General features: G+C 40.6%; 1 protein-coding gene across 5 annotated transcripts in view; it reads right to left on the bottom strand.

Moving 5' to 3' along the window:
* The window catches only part of CAPN3 (calpain 3), a 34,005-nt gene extending 10,569 nt beyond the window's left edge, over positions 1–23,436 (bottom strand). The window contains exons 1-20 of one of the 5 annotated variants that reach the window (XM_068683981.1): positions 22,803–23,436; positions 17,402–17,471; positions 16,387–16,505; positions 15,535–15,668; positions 14,960–15,128; positions 14,175–14,315; positions 11,222–11,305; positions 10,708–10,793; positions 9,893–9,970; positions 9,278–9,438; positions 8,559–8,728; positions 7,943–7,954; positions 6,908–7,116; positions 6,230–6,266; positions 5,314–5,331; positions 3,950–4,051; positions 2,577–2,654; positions 1,861–1,918; positions 1,292–1,356; positions 217–285 (exon numbers count right to left, since the gene is read on the bottom strand). In XM_068683981.1, the coding sequence (XP_068540082.1) occupies positions 217–285; positions 1,292–1,356; positions 1,861–1,918; positions 2,577–2,654; positions 3,950–4,051; positions 5,314–5,331; positions 6,230–6,266; positions 6,908–7,116; positions 7,943–7,954; positions 8,559–8,728; positions 9,278–9,438; positions 9,893–9,970; positions 10,708–10,793; positions 11,222–11,305; positions 14,175–14,315; positions 14,960–15,128; positions 15,535–15,668; positions 16,387–16,505; positions 17,402–17,471; positions 22,803–23,096 (2,154 nt within the window). In that variant the 5' untranslated portion in view covers positions 23,097–23,436. The other 4 variants (XM_068683982.1, XM_068683983.1, XM_068683984.1 and 1 more) reach the window with 4 other exon arrangements.
* Between the last annotated feature and the right edge of the window lie 342 nt (positions 23,437–23,778).

Genomic DNA, 23,778 nt, shown 5'->3' with positions numbered 1-23,778 from the left:
TGAAATCTTTATAGGAAAGCTGGAGCCTCAGAAGTTTTCTTAGGCTGAGAGTAAGATGAAGAAAGACATTAATTTCCTCCTTAAAAGCTAATTTTCATTTTTTTGAGCATTTTTTTTTCATTGGTGTGGTGGTGTATGTGGAGGAATTTGGTTTTCCTACACAAGCTTTTATACTACAGAAGTTCTGAAGAACATTGCTGTGAATACCAGCAATACCTGCCAGCTTTTAATCTTGTCCCAGAGATGTCGAAATTCATCAAAGTTTATCTTCCCTGAGCCATCTGTCTGTGATGCAAGCATTCAGGTAACAACAACAAAAAACAACAACATTTTAAAGGGAAAATGAACTAAATCTGCAGCTCATGGTGAGAGGGGATGAATGTGAAACCTAGTTCAGAATTTCCTCAGCATTGAGAGCTGATTGGACAGAGCAGAAAAGTATTTGTGAACACTTCAGTTATCATGAATTGCATGTTGTTTCAGCATTGTGAGGCAGTATTTCCTTGAGTAGAAGCAAACCTCTGAAACAGGAAAGAGGCTTGTTCCTGGAGCTGTTATAAAGTACCTAAGAGCAAGATGTTTTATGGGGCTCTTTCAAATGCCTATACTGGTAAAGTTTTTTCAGTATTTTTTTACGGTATCTGAGCTTTATCCTAGAGTGAAGCCTTTCTGCCTTGCTAGAACAAATTGAAGATCAAGCAAAATGTTGAATTTGCCAAAATGTGTTTAGCCTCCAACTAATATGGCTCTAGGTTGTATTTATAATTTGGTCTGATTTGGTTTGGATGTGCTTAAGTTCTCTCAAAACCCTACATTACGTCAAATAGGAAAACTGAGTGATGTGTTGGAGGTAACCCTATGTGGCATCTTGTAATGTGCTTTATTGTACTTACTCTGAGACACTTTCCATATGCTTTGCATACTAAGTATACAGTGCAATATGTAATGCATTTAAAAACTTAAAGGTAAGAGAGAAATACACTAAGCCTGTTGGCAAGAACAGCAGTTATGTTGAGATGGGTTAAAGGAAAGTTGTTATACTGAATTACTTATTCAGTAGTTCTGTATTTTGGGATAGTTTTGTAACTCTAGTGTTAAGAAGACTGCAGTTAAGATGTGCCACGCTGGGAATGCTGTGTTATCTGAACCTGGACTATGATGTACTGTTCTGTTTTCCAGTTTACTAAGTTGCATTTGATTCAAAAACAATCTGTTGCATGTGGTGGGGGAAAGTAAAACTCAGATGGACTAGTGTGGTATCAAGCAATCCTCTATCACTGGCAAAGGATACATCCATTAAAGCAATCATGCTGCGGCAGGATTCCAGTTCAAAACCTTCTGTCTTTAGGTCCTTATCTGAAATAAATAATCCCAGATAAAAACAAATCGTGCAAGTCAGCAAGTCCTTCTTCCTCTTAGGTGGGACTCTAAGTGGAAACCAAATCTGCTTGCTTCTTTCAGCAAGAAATGAGTGAGAAAGAAATCTGAAAAGGCCCCGAGTAACATTACAGTTTGTGAATGACAGATGAAGTTTAATAATCAGGGAAGAAGGTCTACCTCTCCACTAGAAATCTTTTTTTTTCAGGCCATCTGCAGACTGCTAGAAATACTATATTATCCTGTGTGGTGCTTCCAATAAACTTTTGTTCATTACTGCATTATCAGTACTTTATCAGTCATAGATAGCATCTGTATTAAGATGTTGCTAAATCTCAGATGCAGATTACATTTAAGTGAAACTAGGAAACTTGTGAATTTGAAACCATAAAGAATTTTGAGAGTGCAACTCAGAGGTGGAGGGGTACATAATATCACAGATTTCTTTATCTAGGGTTACTGAAAAACATGTTAAAAACTCACGTTTTTTTACGACATTATTTAGAACGTTCCTGAGTTCTTCAGCATTGATCTCCATGTCCTGGTAGGAAATGGGGGAAGAATACCATTAATTGCAACATTTCTTATTACAAAAATCACTTTATGGATGGATATGCTAAAAGTATGAAGTCTCTGGTCACTTTTAGGTGTGGTGTATGCTTCAAAATAGAGAGCATTCCAGGTTTGTATAAGCAGCAGTCCAAATCTTTGAGGCTGCAGCTATATTTTCAGTACAAAGCAGGTCTGAAGTTACTGTGCAGTGTTTCTTAAACTACAACTAGAAGAACAACCAGTAACTTCAAGCCACTGTGAGCCAAGCAGCAAAATATGCTCTTGATTTATGTAGCTTTTTGATCTGTTTTGACTTCCTTAGCTAAGTGTATACTGGACAGCATTGTATTTATAACTTCACATGCTATGCAAAATTGCTGGAAAAATCCTGAAGAGCCTCATGCAGTAGTGATAGAAATAAGAGCCTGAAATTAAATAAGGCTCCCTTGTACACAATTAGAATAATAAGTTAGATGTACATATGAAGACAGCTGTATGCTTAATTCAATTTTGGTTTGCTTTTGCTTAGCTTTAGATCTCAAAAGAAATGTAGATACATTTTAAAATGTCTTGAATCTGTGAAGTTTTAGTTTCTGTTGTGGCTAGGCTTCTCTGAAGGCAGAGGTAGGAATTGGTAGCATACTCACATCTCCTGCAATCTGTTGGAAAATATTCCTGAATTGTTTTTCCTCTTCATTCTCTTCACGAGCTTTTGCTGAATGACGCTGACAAGATAAAAGCAAAGAAAATATTTTTAAATACTAATTTTCCTTAGCCCAGCAGGAAAATTAAGGGATCTAGGAGCTGGATGTCTCACTCCCCCTCACACGAACAAGCCTCTAAGTGATGCTGGAACTGCTCAGAGGAACAGGTCTCCCTCCTGGTCCTTTCCCCTTTCTTTTGTTAAATGTACTCTTTAGCAAGACTGCTGCATTGTTAGCTTCATCTCATTGCTCTCATTTCTCTTGAAATAAGCCTAAATGTTTACTTTCACTGATGGATATTTATTTTCTAATTTTCGTTTTGAAACATTGCAAAGCAGAAATTTGGAGCAGAAGAGGAAAAGGTTCCATGGCTGCCATGTAGCCTATGGACTGTCCAGAGGGACTCGGGGGCTTGAGAGCACTTTATAACATGGAGGACCCTTTCTAGAGACACATCACATGCAATAATTTCACACTCATTGTTTTCCTTTTTCTCAGACACATGCAAAATCCAGGCCTGAAATCTGAGATGTACACTCTCAAGTGTACTGGAAAAGGAACTATCTATATGCTTTTCCCTGCAATATTACCTTGTGCATAGCAAAATTAAGTTCTTGGCTTAGTCCTTATTTTCCTGTGTCTGAACACAAAGGCAAGTTAAGATTGGTTCCCACTTTGCAAACAGACGTGCAAGCAATGCCTCCAAAAACCACAAGCTTGGGTGCAGGATCTGATGTTGCATCTCAGGCCTCTCACCCATTTTCTGGAAGCAGAAATTCTGACTTCACTGTCTCAATTTTCTCCTCTCTGGTCATGAGATGAAAGAGTGACCAGGGGTCACCTTGGGTTACTCAGCCTATTGTTCTCTGGCTAATGAGGACTGGTATAGGGCTATGTAACTTGTAATGGGAAGTTGTGATCACTGCCAGGAGCTCCTGAAGCCCCTCGAGTGCTATTTGCATGTGTGTCCTATATAAAGTGGGTGCCAGTCTGGGGGGCTGAGCAGCAGTGGATTGAACTATGCTGCTTGCAGGGAAGAGGTCTTTTTCAGCCAGGATCCCTGTATGAGAGAACAACCAGGAGCTGTTTTCAATATTATATTACTATAATGTTAGCGTAGGCACCAAATAACTGAAGGGATAGTCTCTGCTCATGCTCATTAAATCCACCTAAAACTGATGTAAGTTATGTTGAGATTTGAGGAAATGCTGTTGGGTATCTAAAGACACTTCTTTTCACAGTTCCTGTGCTTTCCACAGCTACTCCTTCATGTTAGCCAGACCAAGCTCCCCAGCCTTGCCAGTTACTGCAGAAACCTTTTTCTCATCTCTGAGGGTTTTGTCACCATCTTTGCCAGCGTCTTCATCTGTTGTCAGCTCCTTATTGCTGTTTGCTCTGTCAGAAACAAAGATGATAGGCTAGAAGAGGGAAGACAGCAAAAGAGAAGTGGAAATTACACAAGAAACAGTAGTAGAGAAAGTAGTTGGGGACACCCATTTTGTGGTAAAGTGCATGCAGCCATATCTGGGAAAGAAAAAAAAAAAAGGAATTTCTGAAGTTACTGTTCTTCTCATGCCAAAAAGAAATCTACAGATGCCTTTGTACAATTTTTTGCTTCTTTGCTTTCCTGTTCAGAAAAGCGCTAACACTTTAAATGTTATGTTGTTGTTGTTTTTAAAAAAAAAAATATATAGATAATGTCTCCCTGATTGTCAATTCATCTGAATTTTCCCTTCTCTATGAAGGACAGTAGTACTGAAAGAAGAACAGAATCCACATCCTGCATGAAGAATGTGTATTTGTGTAGGAGCTTGTTAATTATGTAAAGCGAATGTTATTTCTCTTTTAATTCTTGAGGCATTCAACCATAAGGAACCACATGCAATTGTTCTGTTTCACTGTACTTAAAGCAAAGAAAGCTGCTACCAGATGTGAATGTGTTATCCTAGAGTATTAATTGCAATCAACCTCTCTTGAGATTAACATGTCTGGTTAGACTTTCAAGGTCCTTGTAGGAAATACAATTTTATATTGTGATCTGATTTATGTTGATTTGTGGACAATTTGGGGGTATATATGAAAGAAGAATCCAAATTAGAGTCAACCACATTCACCTTCAAAATGTTTCCCTTGTGGGTCTTTTTGTACCCTTCTTCTGGCTGATAATATTCCTTGGAACCTCAGAGTATGGTTTTTGGTTGCTAAATACACTGCATAGACTTGCAAGGAGAATCCTGAACTCTGGTGAACAGGAACTTAGGAGAGACGAGTAGATGCACTGGGTGTTGGAAAGTGAATGTGAGGGCATGTATCTGAAGAAGGGGTGCGTTTCACCAGAAAGAGGTGTCAGGGTGCCTATGGAGGGGCAGGCAGGAGGATCATTTGAGCAACTCAGAGGTTCAAGCTTATAAAACTGAACAAGTTTTGTTATGGCTTTGCCACCTCCTTGAGTGAGAGAGGCACCTGTTATAGCTATATTTCATCAGATTTTAGTGTAGGAAGACAAAAATCTTTGCTCCCTGAAAATTTCCTCTTACTCAGTACTAACAAGATAATTAGTTGACTAACTAGATCTGTTTCTAGATGCAGAGAATTCACTAATGATGTTGAGGAATTCTGCTGCATGCATTGCACATGCTTTTTGCCTTGTTGTCATTCAGCAAATTGTGCAAGTACCCACCTTGCCTTTTTTCTTCTTCTGTTTGAACAAAAACACAATATTTTTTTTAAAAAACAGAATTACAGATTTTAGCCACATTATTCAGTTAGGAAAAAAAAAAAGTATAACTGTAGAAATGGGAAAAACACAATATGAGAAAGGAAGAGAAAAGAAGTTGCTCTTTTCTATCTAGTTTGTATATTCATACAGGTTTCAAAAGGAAGGGAAAATACACCCATAAAGAAATTACGTACTGAAGGACAGAAATAGATGAAAACATATCAAAACAGTGGCCCATGTTGTCTGGGGCTTTGTATACCTGAATGAAATCTCTGCTGTATCTTTATCTCTGACTATTCCATTTCTTTTTCCCAACCAGTCAGTAGAAATTGGACTTCTGTGCCCACAAATCAATGTGAAGTAGCCATTAAATTCCACCAGATTTGGACAGCTATTCCTATACAGATGTGTAAAACCCCAGGCCAAAGAGTCAGTTTCTCGTGGATTATAGTTCGAATCAGAGTATCATTAGGATCCCTTTCCAGAAAGCTTGTACTTCAAAATATTATTTTCTTTATTAGATGAGATGCCAATTTCACAACCAAACAAACAAAAAATCCAAGAGCACAGAGCTAGGCCTTCCCCAGTACCTGAATACTCTCAAATGATGGAGGCAAAGGCAAGGTTTAGTATGCTACACCTTCATGCCAGGGGCAGATTTCAAATCTGGCAAAAATATTTTGGTCTGTCTGAATCAGAAAGCAGCATATATAATGTCAAGTGTTAATAGGAGTATCTTGATGAGAAAATGTGAAAACTTATGTTAAAGGAACTGGTGTGTGGTTGTAAATGGTTTCCTGCTATATGTCTCCTTAAATGTGACACTCCTTCCCTCTCTCCCTCTAGTCACACAAAAGAGGCACAGGACAGTACTTACTGATGGACGGTCTGCCTCAATCATGTTTTCAACCTCCCTAGAAGAAAGCAGAAAGTAAATAAATCAGGCAAGTGGCTGTTCAAAACACTGTTTGATTGTTTATCTGGTTAGTAAGCAGCCACTTGAACTTTACAAACTACTGGTGTAGGTTGGCTTCTAGACGTTACAGCAGCAGACTGGATGGAGCTTCCCCAGTTTGAGCTGCACATCCCAAGTACTGCTGCCAGGAGCACTGCTGCCTGGTTTATTCCTCTTAGAGCCTTCACAACACTGAACATCAATGGCTGGGAGTAAAACAGAGGCTTCGTGGCCTAAGTGAAGTGATGCTGGCTGCAGTTTGAGCTCTGGAAAAGTAGTTGAAGAGCAGGATGTAAAAGCAACTACCTTTTCCTGTATTCTGTTCATGAAGCAGAGCAGTAAATAACAAACTTTGTTTGCTTTATAAAAATGGTGGAGAGCATGTTTACAAAGGATAACCTGCAAGTAGTGAGCTTATCCGCAGACAATTCTAAACAGGTTCTTGATAAACTATGAGGTAAGCTTGTGGAAGTAAGTTCACAGCTTGGTGTTTCTAATGGGGTTAAGAAAATTAAGAGCAGGGTGTTGCAAACTGGGAAAATAACAGAGTAGTAAGCTCACCTCTACCTTTAGAGACAGATAAATAGATCTGCAACTTACTCTGAAAGACTTCTTTTCTCTGAGAAAACCCTCAGAATGAATTCTCCTTCCTGGTGGGGTTCATATGTTGATGGTATGACAACGTACTCGCTGGGAGGCAGCCGGAAGCGCTCAGAGATTTCTCGCATGTTTATGTAAGTCTTACTTCTAGCTTTGGAGGCATTGTAGAGAAAAAAATCCTTTTGCAAGTGGTGCTTAGTGCCATGCATCTGCAGAACAAAGGAATTAGCATGTCATCTTACCCATTTACCAGGTGGCTTCTCATGCAGGTATAATGTGGTAAGGACAGAAAACACAAATTCAGCAGCAGAAGCTTTTTTTTTTTGCTAAAGATACTTCATGAAAGGTATTCATTCAATATGAAGTCAAGAATTGTGGGCTAAAAACACATACTAGTTTTCTTCTGCAGAAATAACTACCTTTAAAATAAGTCTGTAAACACACCATTTACATTATCAACTTTACATTTTTCAGGTAACACAGCCTTCACATGAGCTTATTTGCAGAACTTGTGGTGCCAGTGATTCAGCTACTAGCAGGATCAGGACAACTCCATCTGTACACTTCTAATGCATTTTCTTCAAAGGCTGAAAATAACATTTGTTTTCCAAACTGGTTCTGAGACTGTAGAGCAAACTCTAGGGCAGCTGGCACTATTTGCAGGAGGAAACAGAAGTGGTTTAAGGGTCTTCTGTGTGGGGTGTAATGTCCAAGTGCTAGCTGATGCTGCTTCCTGCAGTTTAGGTTCACCAACCAGCTGTGAAAGCTGTGGCTAGGCCTCACGTAGAATAGAATAGAAAAGAAGGACTGGGTAAGAGGTGCAGGTGTAAACAGGGTGTGAGTGAGAAGGAACTCAAAATGGCTCACAAAATATTACTAATCACTCAAAGCTGAAAGGTTAGTGGTTTTACTTCTGTAACATCCTTGAAAAGGAAACTTGACCAGACATTTTCCTACTACTTGCAGACAGGTACAAAAGTAACAGTAGCTATGAGAACACACCAAGAAGTCAGTCAGTTCCCATTCAGCTCATACCTCTTTGGGCACCTAAGGGAGAAACAAAGAGAAGAAACAGAGGTATTAGGTGAGTGCACTTGTTTATAGATCATATAGAAAGGCTTTCACATAGACTTCTGGGAATGCAACCAGTAATGAAAATGCTCCAAGTTATATAAATATTCTAAGCAATTTATTTTCCTTTCCAGATTTGTTAGGATCTATATGAGATCCCTTAAGATTTGAGCTAAATATGACTGAGCAAACTGACTTCCTGAAATCACTAGGGAGAAGGGTGTTGATCACTACCTTTGTCTTGGGTATGCTTCCCTTTTTACATTCTACCAATGGTCTGTTTAGTTTCAGCATGGATAAAGGGGAGATTGAAGTATATATGGGGGAAAAAATAGTTAAAATCTGGCTTTAAGTCACTGTAAAAGCCTTAAAAAATGTGCTGCTTATAGGGTAAACCCTGAAGTTACTGTGGGCTAAATGATTATGAAGCCTTGAATTTCCTTATTCTTTTCCATTCGTTTCCTTGCAAAGTAAAAATTACAGTTCTTGTAGTCAGGATGAACAATTCAGTGACTTTTGGTAAACGCATACTGCCAAAATGTGGGGATGTGATGCTAAGAACAAAGTCTAGAGCTGGTACCTCATAGATGGCAAAGCCAATGGTGTACAGGTTGGCTCCCAGCTTGCGTTCTTTCCTCCTGTTTTTCTGCATCAGTGCAACAAGGAAGCTGCAGATAACCTCTTCATCCTCAGGATCGTCATCTTCCTCCAGGAGCTTCAAACGATACTGGGGATTGGTCCAAAATGTATCTGTGAAATGCCACCAACAACCCGAAGCAAACATGTAAAGCTTCAGTTTTCTAACAATACTTATGACCAAATGATTCTAGTATTCCCTGTCTGCAGTTCCTGAGGGAAAGGATAGAATGGAGTTTTTGTTTATATTTTTATGTTTTTATTTATTTTCACGTGTTTTCAGTTTTACATAGTTATAAGGAAGATTTAAAATGAAGAATTAGCAGCTGACAAACATCCGAAGGACTGAAAGCTGGCAGAGTTTACCACTGGATTTCCCAAGTGAAATCTAGCTGATAGAATGGAATTGGTATCTCTTACCTGAGGCACTGCAAAGTATTTGAACAATGGCTTAACTTTGCCAGGCCTGCCTTTTTGGGTTTATGATGTACTGTCACAGACATGGTGACAGAAGATTTCCAGATGGAAAATCGCTTGGCTCATCCACTGAGGAATCAAAGATTTTCTGTGGCTGAGCACTGATCAGGTTCTAGTGTGATGTAGCTGGGGGGTGTAATATAGTCCCTGTCAAAGTGATGATATCCCTTAAGACTCACTGCTCACCTGGATAATTGCGGCAGCCTCCAGCTGAGCAGCCTCTCACCCAGCGCCCTTCGTTGACTGACACAGTCCAGGTCTGGAGTTTATCAGCTTCCAGAGTATCAGGTGTGAGGTTACAGATCTCAAGTTTTGTGAAATGCCTCATGAAATCTTCAAAAGATATCCTGGAGAAAATGAGGGGAAGATGAATCTGAATGAATATACGTGGTGGGTGGTTAACTGAAAGATATATTGCTTCTGGAGAGGTGGTAGAAAGTGACCCACATTACTGCTCCCATTAGGGCAAGTTTGACATGGGAGCTCTGTGATTTCCTAATGTGTTTGACCTGTTGGTCAATTAACACAGGTACAGCTCCAAAATGGGGGACACCAAAATGAGAGGATGGTGCACAGGAAGGATAGAGAGCTTGAGAAGTGTGGGATAACTGGAGGGACTCTGCTGGTAGGACTCAATAAACCCTGGTGGGAGATGGAGATTGCAGAGCAGGGGTTATTTGGAAATATGAAGGGAAACAGATTACTGTGATAGTTTTAACACACTTAAGTAGTGTAGTATGAATCATTTTTTGCTGTAGTTGCACATCTAGAGGAACACATTTTTTTGACTGATATTCTCACCAGAACTCCCCATCCTCCGCGATCTTGTGCTGCAGACGGACTTTCTCTGCTTCGTTAATGAAGTTCCACTCTTCTGATCTTCAAAGGAGTAAACAAGCTACATTACACTTTTGCAATACACAATTTTTCTCTAAAATTTTCTGCTCTTTACTGTAAGTATCTGTTGTAGAATGACAACACTTGAATTTAATTGACAAAAAAAAACTTCCTTTGTGTAATCTGCAACTATTTGTCCTCAATGCTGCCCTCTCCACATGCTCAAACAGAGAAGGAATTGCTCTGCTCCTTTCCACCTTTACTTCAGACTTCCTACTAGCAGCTCTCAGAAATCTGTTATTTTATTTAGCATAAAGACAAAAGTGCTTGCAGACTTTCACTGCCAGAGTAGCTGCACAAATTTCTTTTTGCAAAACATGATGAAAAGCTTCATCCAAACATGCTCATGTGCTGACATCTTGCTTCACTCAGTTTTTCCATAACTTGGAAGATTCTTCTCTGTAAATTCTTGATTTGCATATGAACATTGCTGACCTTGCTAGACAGTAAAAACAGACTAAATGTATCATTAGACCAGCTTTCCATTGGTTAAACCCCCTTCACTCAACATCTTTTCTACATGTCGATATGCTTTGCTTTCTACAGCTTTATCTTAGCACTGAAATGTGATGTTCTTCAAAATGCCAAAAAAGACCATTTAAATACCTTATTGTTAAATGCTAGGACCATGCATAAGCTGTCTAAGGGCGAATGAAGCTGCACTATTTTTCTTTTTTTTTTTTCAAATCAAGTAAAGCTGCTGGATACTTCTTACTCACTTATCACTCCAAGGTCCATTCCATTCCACCTGTCCCCAGGGGTTTCTCAACCTTACCAGGCGTATTTTTTCCCCTTTAAATGTTGTCTAATTGAAAGAGAAGGCAACAAAAATCAGCTCAATTATTTTGTGAGAAATAGGCTCAAAAAGGAAATGCTCTGTCTGACACATCCCTGATACCAGCTCCCCAAGTGGTGGTGATTTTTAAGGCCATCACCCAGCCCAACCTGACTTGAGCGAGTGCAGGAAGACTGTTAGACCAGGAGGTGGCCAGCAGTGGCCACCTTTGCCCATGCAGACCATGGAGGAACAATTGTTTACCTAGAAAGTCAAAACTTGGGTTTGTTTCTCCACAAAGCTGCTCTTTTATTTAATTATTTGATTTCTTTCTTTCATAATTCATCTCCCCCTCCTCTCCTTTTTTGCTCCCCAATCCACAACTTTGCTAGTGTGCATGACTCTAGGCCATTCTAGAACACAGGTCCCCACAGTACGAGAAAAGGGACCATACATACCTCTTCCACAGCTGTGACAGAGTAGGCATGACCTTTGACCAGTCCGCAAGACATCCGGGTTTCATACTGCATTGGCACTATGGTCTGTTAAACACAGGATAAAAATTTGTGACAGCTGCTCTGAAGCAGGAGGGAGAATGACACTGTTCAGATGACAAAGTCTTTTTTGTCTTATTCGCTTTTTCCCATTTATCAAGGTGACCAAGCTTAGTGCACACAGTTAATATTATTGATTAAAAAGGAGTTAAAAATGAATTATAAGAGCAAAAAGTTAATAATACTCATTGTAAAAGACATTTTATGTTTTACTTGTTCCCCTTTTTGTAGTTCGCTTTTTTTTTTTTTCCACTCAGAACATGCTAGTGTATAGCATGATTAATTTTTCTATTAGTAGGTCTGTTCAGCCTGAGGTAGTATGTTCTTCTACAGCTCAGTAAAGTTATTGCAGATAAAACAGGGAGCACCTCAGCATGTATTAGAATACTTTCATCTTTGCACACTGCTGCAACCTTATCACAACAACATTTTTAAAAAAAGAAAAACTGTTTCACAGACTTTGTACTAAATTAGACTATTAAAAAAAAAAATAATCTCCAGTAGAGATATACATTTTATTCCACAATCCTGTGACTGTATTTTTTTTTTTTATCTGTCACACAGGAAGGATGTAGCTTTCTTCAGCAGGTATAAATAAATTTTCTCTCTTGGTAATCAACTGTTACAGTGTCTGATGCATTTTTATTTGTAAGTCTGAAAATACTATTTATCTGGGAGATAAAGAATTGAGAGCAGGGTGGCAGGTTTACATAGTTCAGTATCCTTGCAGGAGAAATCACCGAAAAGAGTGGGAAAGGAAGGCTACACTAAGTGCACGTGGATCATGTGTGAAACTTCCCTTCCTTAATTCCCTCACAGAGAAATGACAGTGAGGCCCTGCCAGTAACTCTTCCATCTGTTTTTTGATACATCTGAGGACATGAGAAAGTCAGGGCTGGAAATGGAGAATTAGTAAGGTCACGCAGTTACATTCTCAGGTTGCGCAGGGAGGAATCTCATCCAAATACTTCCTGGCTGTCACAGTTATTTTCCATTATTTCCTTTCTGCTCTTGTTTCTTTTATCTTGCTCTAGATTCTATACACTTTCCATCTGTTACCTCCTATCTATTTCCATTTTTCTTAATTTCTCTTCATGTTGTTTTCTTAATCTTCTCTTCTCTCCATTTGTCTTAATTTCTCTTCCCCTTTTACTTTTCCCTATTTAATAGTATTATTTTCTGTTGCTGGTATCCTGATCTGCTTCTCTGGAGTGCTTCTGAAGTATGCATTGTCTGCCTCTTTCCATCAAGAGCCATGATATTTTCTAGTGATGGCTTGGGAGTGTAACAACCAGCAGCAAAACACAGCAACTATAGAAAGAGTTTTGTAACCTTCCAACCTTTGGCAGTCACCGAGGGGGAAATTCCCCTCAGAACGCAGGTGATTTGGACAGTCATGCGTGCAAAAGAAGACAACCAAATGGGGCTTTCCCAAAGAATTACATCATTTCAGTCTTTCAAGAAGACTAAATATGGATGACTAAAGCAGAAAAAATGGCTGCTACTGCTGCAAATGCAGAAGAGTTTGCACAATCAAAAATTTTACAAATGTAATATGCTTTTTTAGGTGTATTTTTCTTTTCTCTGTAAAGTGAGAGAAGTAATTTCTGTCACTGAAATGCAGCTCCCTAAAAAGTCAAGGTATGACTGTTGAGGGATTTTTGAAACAGCAAAGATCCCATGGCTTGCTGCAGCTGAATTTCATCGCCCAGCTGAGGAATTTAGAAGAGTATTGTTGCCAGCAGCTGGCTTCAAGGACAAGGTCTATGTGACTGCTAATCACAAGGGGGTTGTTTTCTTGCAGGTGGGGTTGTTTTCGTGCAGTTGTTTGTCTGAGTGCTTTTGACCAATAATCTTGTGTGAGACACTATCGGCCCCTGTTAAGTTCACTATACATGTAAAAGTCAGGCTATTCAGGTAATAAAGAGAGCATGATCTGACCATACTGGTGTCTGTTGTGTTCTCGGCCGTTCTTCCTGCAACATATGACAACTGTCTCATAGAGAGAAAGGGGCAGCATTGTGTCCATTTACAGATTTGGAAGCTTTCAAGTTTCAAGTTAAGATATGGGATTTTCATTTAGTGTAACAACCCTCTCTTTATTTTTCTAGATACAAAGCAACTTCAGAGTACCATTTTTTTTTCATAGCACACACAAAGCTAGACGTGTTTCTCCTTTTCCATGTTGTGCTTTTAAAATTAGGATCTTAAAGGCAGTAACCTAGTAAGAGCTCTCCACCTATATCTGAGTGTTCGCTCAATCCAAGTCCACCCCAAGAGCAGACCCCTCCATTTGTGGGCAGTGTTCCATAGTGCTTTGTTACAAAGTAAGTTCAACAAGAGCTTTTGTGCCTGGAGTGAGAGCTATACAGAGCTTGCTTTTAATTTCTTTTGAGCACACCCCCACACGCTCTGGGAACTTGTTCCATCCTAATATTTTAATTCTCTCACTCTTTACATCCTCTGAAATTGAGGGACTTGCTAAAATGCGTTAATAGTTTCCTGTTACTAAATGTAATAACAAATGTGGAACTTGGATGTATTTTATGTGACTCTGCTTTCATTTCCACTGTACAAGTAAGCTCTGGAAATTAGAAGCTTGTACCAAAAGTCAGCAGCCCTTTGCCTCAGTATCAGCAAAGCCCTCTAGACAGGTGTATCAGTGATGGATACACTTGAAAGGACTGAAGTCCTTAAACATGTATGTCAAATAGCATTGAAAAGAACTGATCTTTACCTTTGGGATAATTCAGTGAAGTAAAATAAGGGTTTAAAATTTTCAGAGATATGTTCCTTTGACTGTTCTATTTGTAAATGAAAGTGCTGTGAAATTAGCTGCTTCTAGAAATGTACAAACCCAGGCTGGCCTTTCGTCTGTCCCCTGGTAGTCCACAGTGGGGTGAGACATCTGTGCATTTTCTAGATTCTTCACCATTCGAGCAATCATTTCACCAATGTCGCTTCTAGGAGCTGATCCGTAGGAAAAGCCTAGGTTATCCTGAGACAGAGAATAGGAGAAAAGTTCAGTGTGGAAAGAGGAGGCAGGGAGAGCAGAGAAATAATGCAAGAAAGAGGAGTGTTGTTGTTGTTTGTTTTGTTTAAAAAAGCCTTGATAGCTTTTCTTCTCCTATCTCTTCTAGATGGTCCATACTTATCTACAGTGGTTGGTATCACCTGTTGTTCTGCTTTTATTGCTATGTCACAATAGTTATTGAAACTAATAGTTTTTTACTTTCATTTCTAAATTAGTCACAATGAATATAGATGATCTAAGTCTATGTTGGGAATCAAGGGATTAGCATTTGGACACTTAGCATTTTTGACATGAAGATTTGCATCTCAACCAAGTTGCAGCACCCCCCTACTAACCCCTTCTTGCTTGAGGTGAAGGCACTGAGAGGGGCGTGCTGGTTTTGTTGATTGGACCCCTTCTTCTGACCTCCCTCTTCTGCTTCTCTTCACTTCCCTTTTGGTGCTTGCCATTCTCTAATGATAGGTGTTTAGTGCAGGCTCCCCTATCTCCTACAAATGGATGTTTATGTGGACTAAACCAAGCTGTTCCAGAAGTTGGTATATATTTGATTAAAAATGGAGATTTTTGCCATAGCTTAAGGGTTATCTGCCAAGCTTATATGGACTCACGTCAATAGAGCTGGCCATGAGGGATCCTCTGGCAATGGCATGTTTCATGATTTTATAGATATCTTTAGGAGCATCCTTTATCTCATAGAACTCTGTCACTCCTCCAGTGAAGTCCTCCATGGCCTCTGTGGTGTTTCCTCCTTTCAAAGCTTCGTAGGACCCATGGAGTCTTGGAATGAGAAAAGAACAGCAGGAGTCTCTTTTACATAGATTAAGATACGTACATGTATATACTATATATTTTTCTCTTATACGTCATATATTTATCTACTGTGTGCATGTATAAATACATATACATATACTACATGGATCTGTTTGGTAACCCTTAAATTTACAGTTTTAAAAATTGCCACCTGCAAATAAAAAAAAAAATGTTGAAAATAAAATGTAGCCTTCTGAATGAGTACCCTGAAAATATGCTTTACCCTATCCCTAATTCTGATCCACTAGACTCTATGCAAAAAGGCAGTGGTATGGGCAGAGCCCATCTATGTGTACATGACAAGTTCTGTACAGGATTTTAGCCACCTCCCCAACCACAGGGAGTGTGGCATGGTGCATCACATTGCTCTTACTTTGCATAGGCCTTTTCCAGGAGGGCGCTCCAGAACTCGTTGCGCTGGGAGGACTTGGTGAAGACCAGCTGGTTGTTGTATGTGGGTAGGCAGTCATCAATGATGACATCCACCCAGTCTCCATAGCGCCAAAACTGAATGAAGGCAAACAGAAAAACCTCTGGGTTCATTCTTTGCAGAGGGGGGGAAGCCTGGCTGAAAAGCTGCTCTGGTTTATACTGAATCTCAAGTCCTTCAGATTTAGCTGATGCTCCTGCAGCCACCTGGATTTTGGACAAGCATGGGGAAAGGCCTGTGGCTGGGGTGAAGCTGTGCTGCCAGGTCCTGCAGTACAGGACCAAAAAGCAATGACATGGGGAGGGAGGCAGCTGTACTGAAATGCCTAGGGCAATGCATCCATCTTAAGGGAGTCTCTTAAGAGAACCATGGGGAATACGTAGAGCAGCCATCCTTTTCTGGGAAAAAAAAAAAATAAAAAATCAGTTCTTCAAGAACTTGTTTGTGACAGAGAGCAGCTGCTTGTGGGTCTAAAAATAGATGCTCTTGCCAACCAGTGTCTTTGTGCTGGCTGTAGCACTGAATCAGATCAGCAAGGCAGGACTGAGCACCTGTTGGTTTCCCTTACACACAGGCCATGCTGATCTGCACATGCTTCATTGGTGGGTTAATGCTCCCTAATTGCCCTTCTGTGACTGCCCTGTTGGAAGAGTTTATGGTGAGGGAATTTAATCCTTATTCCTTCTCTGTTCTTGCTCACGCTTTCACAGAGTGGAGAAAGGAAAGGGAACGGGGTGCTAAGAGCTGAGCTCTGAATATAATTAGATTTGCTTACTGCTAGACGAAGGGACTCACCTGAAAGTGAAAGATGCCAGCATAGTTTTGAATAAAGGACTGGTCATGAGGTATAACTCTGCAGAGCAGTTTTTTATTCAGTGTCAGACAAGCGATGGCAGCCAGGAACCAGCAGTCACCTGTAAAAAAGAGGAAGCAGCAGATAAAATTAAGGGACAGAGCAGCTAGAATCAGAGGGAAAAGCTAATGTACTGCGAAGCGATACATTAGTTCTTAGTACAGCATGCCATGGCCTTTCAGTAAAGGGCTGTTCTCAGTGTGTTCTGCAGTACTTGAGCACTTCTTATTTATGCTGCGGAAGTGCTCGTTGGCACCATTGACTACATACACCTGTTAAACAGAATGGAAAGATTAATACATATTAGGAAGACAGTCAGGGGAGATGTTATAAAACCTGAGAGGTTTTAAAACCTGAGATGTTATAAAACCCGAAAAGCTGAGAGGGGAATGACTTCCCAAAGCAGTGCAGGTAAGCACCATATGGATGGCAGTTGCAGAGATGTCACTTGTACCTGAGTAGTGGTTTAATATATCAAAGTATTTTTGAGCTTCTGAGCTTAGGTTCTTCAGTATAGGGATTGTCCTTGACTACAAGGCACACTTAGCTGAAGACCTCCAGAAGCTCCTGTTTGAAAACAACAAGACTAAATACCTGAAACAATACAACAGTGGTAGCTGATGATATTTTAATCCAAGTCAAGTAACTCCTTATCTCTTATTCTTATCTTGACTTATTTTGTTCATCCTCTATGCTTGAGAAAAAGACCAAGTTTTGCCAGATGGTGCTTTGTAACGCAGTCATGAAATTAGCTGATGAAAAGCAGAGTTGTTTGCTCAAAGTTCTTTCCTAGACTGGTAGTAGGCAGATATCACCATTTTGCTATAGAGAAAGAATTAGTAGATGTGTGGTAGTATACTGAGAGAATTTAAAATGTCACCTTGGAAGCAAAAGTAAATTGAGAGCTAAACTCTGATGCAGACTGAAAAGTGCAGGGAAGAAGTAACAATTTCATACCTAATTCTCCTTGGCAGATATCTGTTCTGTTAGCTCCACCAATAATAAATCGTGGATTCTCACAGATTTCCTGTAAAATATAAACAGGTTGAGAAGGAAAAGCATGTTTTGGGATACCTCTTTTTCACAGAAATAAAGGCTGTTTTAGGATAATGGTTTTTCTGTAAGACAGTTTGTGGATATGAAAATCTCTTTCAGAGTTTCATCTGTAGAGCTTCACTAATGAAATATTTTAGAATCTTAATATTCCAAGTTTCAGGCAGCAGAGGGAAGGGCTATGTAGGAAGTACCAGCAAATGGAGGTGGGACTATTGCAGTGCTTGCACAGAACCTTTTCCATATCCATTACATCGTTGGTTCTCAAGTGGGATGAAAACCCCCACAGGGTTTGGAAAGCCAAGGAAAGAAGTAGGTATAATCTGTCCTACAGGGGGAAATAAACAATCTCTAATGTCTCTGCTTTATCCTGTCCCTCACACTCAAATACTTGGTTTTGGGAGGAAAAGGAAGACACCTAACTTTTGGACCATCACTTGTGAGGGTACAAAAAGGAAGATACTGCAATTTGAGGACTAGTTTCCTGAGCAGCTGCAAATGGGGAAGAAGACATAGTCCAAGAACCTGTTTTTCTGGAAGATCACAGGGCTGGAATGGGAAGGAGAATGAGAATACAACTGATAATTGTTTGTGTGAGTGGAAAAATTGGCTGTACAGGTGGCTGATGCTACCTCTGTGGACTGAAACATTTCCCCATGTCATCAGGGTAGCCCTGGATTTTCCCAGACTCATGTTTCAAGTCTAATAGTTTCACTTGGCTTCGACCCACTTTTTGCTCCATTGCAGTGTTCAGCAGGGTTGCTTTGATGTAACTATTTGGATTAGTCATGGAGCCAGATAGAGACCATCTCTTCCGGCTCCCTGCAGCAATTGCCTTACTCTCCCTGCAGAAGGGAATGGAGGGATTGTCCTGTTATTTCAAGCCTCAGTCAGCTGTTCTGAGGTCCAGTTCTGTCAAGGCAGCTGTTTGAGATAACTTCATGCTGTTCTCCACCCACTAGCTTCCTCACATTGTCATGGTTCTGTCTTGAAAACTAGCTGTGAGATATCAGGCTTTGGGATTTTTTTTCCCTCCACCAATCTGCGTTTATGTCCTGACCCTGCTACTACTGAAGTAACCAGCTCTGGAATTCAGCATGCTGTATTTTAGATGAAAGTAGTTAGATGATACTTAATTGTTTCCAAAGATTAAATGTGCATTGATGGTTGATTGTTATGCAGTGCAATTTATTACATCTTGAGCTCATTTGCTTTGGAGGACGATCTGTGAAGGAATACAAAGGAGGGAATCATACATTTGCCATATGGACTGATTTTGGGCATGACCAAAATGCTTTTCTTGCATTTTTTTCATGGTGGCTAGATGCTTTTAGTACACTCTGGATATTCTTTCAATATTGTATTACTCTGCTTCATCTCCAGCTGTGCTAGTTGTGCCGAGTACAGACAAGATTGCAGGGAAAGGTTTCAGCATCTTCCAAGGCTGATGAGAAACAGTCAGCGGAGCAAGACAACCTGGTGTTTAAGATGCAGCTAATTCATCTGATCTTCCAGTCCTCCTGGCTGAGCAACAGGTTGCTCCTCATCTCTGAGGTCAAGTTACCACAGAGAATTCCAATAGGATGCACCTCACTAATACCATAGTTCATCTAGAGTCTCCTCTGATCAGTTTATTAATAAATAAAATAAATATAAATAGTCTATAATGAACCATAGACTATGGTTTTCTAAGTAAATTCCCTAAACCCATTCCATAAAGCAGAGGAAGCACCTTCTTGGCCAAAGAGAATTTGTAGGCTGCTGCTTTTCTCTTGGCCCCTTATGGTCCAGACCTTGTTTGCCATGACATGGCTGCACTGCAGGCTTCAAGGCAGAGCCCACCCTTGTCAGACACCAAGCTGGTTGTAGAGTTCCAGAGTTGGATTCCCCTAATCTGAAAGTCCTGCCTTGGTGGTACTAAACACTGTCCTTGTTTTGTGGTAGCAGTGTCCTCATCTCCCATAGCTAACGTGAAATTTCCAGGGGAAAGCAGGACGTCAACCTAGGAGCTTGTAGCGATCTCATTTTATGACAAGAAACCTATGCTTCCCTGTGACCTAGTTCAATGTAACATTAAACAGACTGTTTCAGATGCCCTTGTCACTGCCACAGGCTGATAAACCATACTGTACACCTCAGTAGCCTGGTCAGGTGAGGCATTGAAGCTTCCTCTGGCTGCTCTCAGCTGGAGGGCCAATTCCCTCTGTGTACGTGGCCTGCAACTCAGCAGGACAAGGCCACCACAGCTGTTGCTTGGATTTAACCCAAGCTGTGCTTGCGAGGTCCTCTCTTCATGTTCAGGTCATGGCACGGCCATCACAGTATAGAATTACAGAGGCCTCTTTGCCACCCCCGCAGCAGGCTTCATAGCTGCCCCACGTGGCAGCCGTCCCTTTGACGGTGATACTCCTCGTGACCTCCCTGCCCAATTGCTTTCAGAGGCAGTGGCAGAGGAGCTGATCCCTGGGGAGCCCCAACTGTGAAGGGAAGAGCCCGCAGGGCTAGATGCAGGATAGCAGGGGGGTAGCTCCAGGGGGATCTTGTCCCTGATGTGGGATCCTGCCCAAATCCCAGAAAAAGCAGCAGGCATTCCTTGTGTTAGTATGTGATGCTGAGGCCTCAATTCAGCCATGCTGTTCAGCTGAGGAACATCGCTGCTACCAGTGCTTGGTTACAGTGTTTGTGAATGGCAGATACACGCCCTTTAGACTGACTGTGATTCCTTGAAAAATACTTGGAATTTCTGGAGAAATGTTCATTCAACAATCCCATGTGGATTTTGTGTCATGGAAAATAGTGCTCATTTACTACCAGCATCACTCTTTCATGGATATTAACATTCTCCTGCATTAATCTTTTTTGTTGGGAGAGAAGTTGGATATAAATTGGTTGCATGGCATGGCTAAGCTGACACAGAAAGCCAGAGGCAGTCAGGAACAGATCACTTCTTTCCCGGCTCTGTTTCAAACAAGATCTTATCTCACATGGACCACTTGTTTATTTGCTATTTCTGGGAGTTAAGTGATATATGCAATACACTATAGGGAAAGGATTTAGAGTGAAGCAAGTATTAAGATACTCTCTTGGCACTTTCTGAATGGTCTGGTATTTTGTTTTCTTTTAGAATATGTTCTCAAATTTAATGTGAACTTCAAATCAATTTCAAATTACTATTTTATAAGACTACAGTTTATGAACTAGCCACTTCCTTTGCCAAAAAAAAAAAAAAAAAAACCAAACAAAAAACAAAAACAACCAAAAACAAACAAACAAACAAAAAAACATTACAGTTTGATAAGAAGAAATGTTTTCCATATCTTTATGGTATTATAAAACATATGCTTTGAGTCTGTGATGTTCTTTAATACACCTGTCATGTCTATTCCTGTGTGGAATATTATCAGACATGCCCTGCTGACAGTGATAAAGTCTTCAGTTTTGAAGTCCAATAAAACAAAGTTTTGTGTCAATCTGAGATCTGCATATATAGGTTGCTTGCATCAGGTTTCAAGAGAAATTTCATTTTTCAGTCATGGTATGGGTTCATTGTAAAAGAAGCAAGCATCACATGCTGCTCTTCCCTCTTTGGGGACCTGCTGGGTACAGCAATGGCCTGAATTACAGGGTGGCTTTAAAACAAACATATTTGTAGCAGAAGGCACAGGCATCTCAACCACCAAGGCCTCGTGGGCCCCAGGCAGGGCAGCCACCCATGTCAGGGTCAGGAACAACTGGTTCTGTGACCCCTAGCATGCCAGCACTCAGCAGGCCATGACCCCTACTCTCTGGAGCCCCTACATCTGCTCCAACCTGTGACTGGTATCAAGGATACATCATTTGCCTGACTCTTGTGTTGCAAAACCAAAGATGGCTTTGGTTTTGGTATTTAGATTGTATTTTGAGTTTTATACAGTCTCAGATGTGTTGTAGCTATGTGAATAGTAAGTATGGATGAGAAAAAAAATCATTGTTAGTAACTGGCTAAAGAAATACCTTTGGGATAGAGATCCTGAAGTCTGAACCTTTCTAAAAAACAGGCTTGATTTGCACATGCTCATTTATATTAGTCAAAGGTGATGGTGCATTGAGTTTTGATGTTTTGATATTTTCATATTCACACTTGCAGACTGTTTGCCCTAGGTTGCTGGTACCCATCCACTATAGTACCATACCAAACCACATTCCTCCCTGTAGAAATACGGGTAATCCCACCCTTTTAAGACGACTGGTCATGGCTGCATTTAGCTCATTCACATCCATTTCCGGGAGCTGATGCAGCTGAGGTGGTGATGATGATGAAGGCGTGGAGCTGCACCCTGCCATGTGATAGCACAGATGCACAGGGCATCCAGATGTCCCTCACGCTGCTGTGAGGGCAGCATACAGCCTGCCTCTCATTGCGTAACAGCCACCCACTAGAGCGCCTGGTCTTTTGCTATTTATTTATGTTCCTGTAGTCGGTATTATCTATCTGTGCTAACTTTGTCCCTGAAGTACAGATTTCAGTGTTGGAGAGGTGTGGCTTCTGAGGGAGCCAGGAAAGCTCCTCAGAACCACATTCTTGTCAAGCAGGGGACAAGGGAACATTCCAGGATTGGCTTGCTAGGGGACAGCAGATGCCCAGCAGGAATGACAGAGAAAGAGGAAAACTAGCCCTGCAGTAGGACAGGGAATCAGTTATAAATTGAAGAATTATTCTTCCATGTGTGGTAAAGAAGGCAGCTGGCTGAGGAATGGCCACAAGACACTAAAAGGAAGGATGGTTTCTAAGCAGGAGTCTGTCCTCATAGTGATTGCAACACCCATACTCTTGGCAAGCGTATAAAAAGCTAACCAACCTTCCCAAGTCTATTAAGCAATGTGGAGAACTAACAACTGAATAAAAGCATGTTTTGGAGTATCATCTGTCCTTTTATTTTCACAGATTAGGAAAATAGAATACAAAAGACAAGTTGTAATGAGGTACTGCTGAAACACTAAGCCTCAGCAAACCCAGGAGTATGTTGCAGAACAACAAGGACAATTTTTTTTTCAGATGAGAAAATTCCTAGCAGGTCATGTAAGAATAAAATTAAGTCCCATCCTACATACTTCCTTCAATTTTTCTGTTTTTATTGTATTTTGGCCATAAATACAGAAGTACATATACTTGCTAAGCTTCTAAAGCCTAGCTAGTTATCTTCCAGGAGAGCTCTAAGCAAATACACTTCCAGCTTATTCTCCCCTCAACCCCTTCTGCAAGAATGCATGTTCAGGATGAACAATTTACAGAAAACAAAAAATAATCAGCAAATGTGTTACTTACACGTGGTCTTTTCCATTCAAACTTGATGGGGATTTTCTGGCTGTAGAAGAGGGAACTCTCATTAGGTGGGAAATCAGGATCCTCATAGAGAATGTTTTTCTCCAGGCACTTCCTGTGAAGCTCTTCATAGGTCTTTTCCTTTACTTTGATAATGGGCTGGTTGCGACTTATAATGGCAGAATAAATCCCCCCTGTGCCCCCACCTGTACCTTCAGCCGTAGTGCTAACAGTAGCACTGGGAACTGACCCAGCAGCTGTCTGCTGAGCCACTGCTGCATTTATGGCGGACGGCATGGGAATCAGCCTTCGAGCAAGTGTTGAAAGAAAGCAAGATCTTGAAAACTAGAAGGAAATTTGTGAAAAGAGGAAGTTGCTCTTCCCCCTTTTTTCTTCCTGTTGAAAATCTCCTAGTCAGAGTTGTAAGCGATGAAATTCCTTGTGATTGAGCACATCGTGCATCTTCTCGAAGGCAGCAGTATTTTGTTGTAAGATGCTGGAATTTGTTCCTTGATGTGGCACAAGGTAATTTGTAGGCTTACTCCTGTGCTGGAGTTGTACTATCTACAGCATGTTTGCTGGCCCTGTGTGTAGAAACACTGAGAAGAGGCGAGCTTTAACCCGTGAAATCTAAAAATATCTACGGGCAAGGAGTGAGAGAGAGGGAAAGTGATAGGGAGGGGGTTAGCGTGGTGGTGTCAGTCTGCTGCACAGCTTGTGCTGAGGCCAGGAGCTGTGTGCAGCCTAACTCCTGGTGCATGCAGCTCCTCTTTTCCTTTGCTAGAGAGAAAAAAACTCCCACTGGTTTGGGAACGTACTCATGAGGTCTCCCTAGCCAATAAACTAGTCCTAACTCTCCTTAAGGAACTGTTGTACTTGACTTGTTGTTTCTACTCTTTGCTACAGAAGAAAAAAAAATATTGAGATGATTATCTGAAGACACAGTCCCAATAGCAAAAACAGTAATTTTATTTGATGC

This window comes from Anas acuta, chromosome 5 (assembly GCF_963932015.1).
Source record: "Anas acuta chromosome 5, bAnaAcu1.1, whole genome shotgun sequence".
In the NCBI taxonomy this organism is placed as follows: domain Eukaryota; kingdom Metazoa; phylum Chordata; class Aves; order Anseriformes; family Anatidae; genus Anas; species Anas acuta.
Note: the sequence above shows the minus strand (reverse complement) of the source record. Positions and strands in the feature narration are given on the sequence as shown.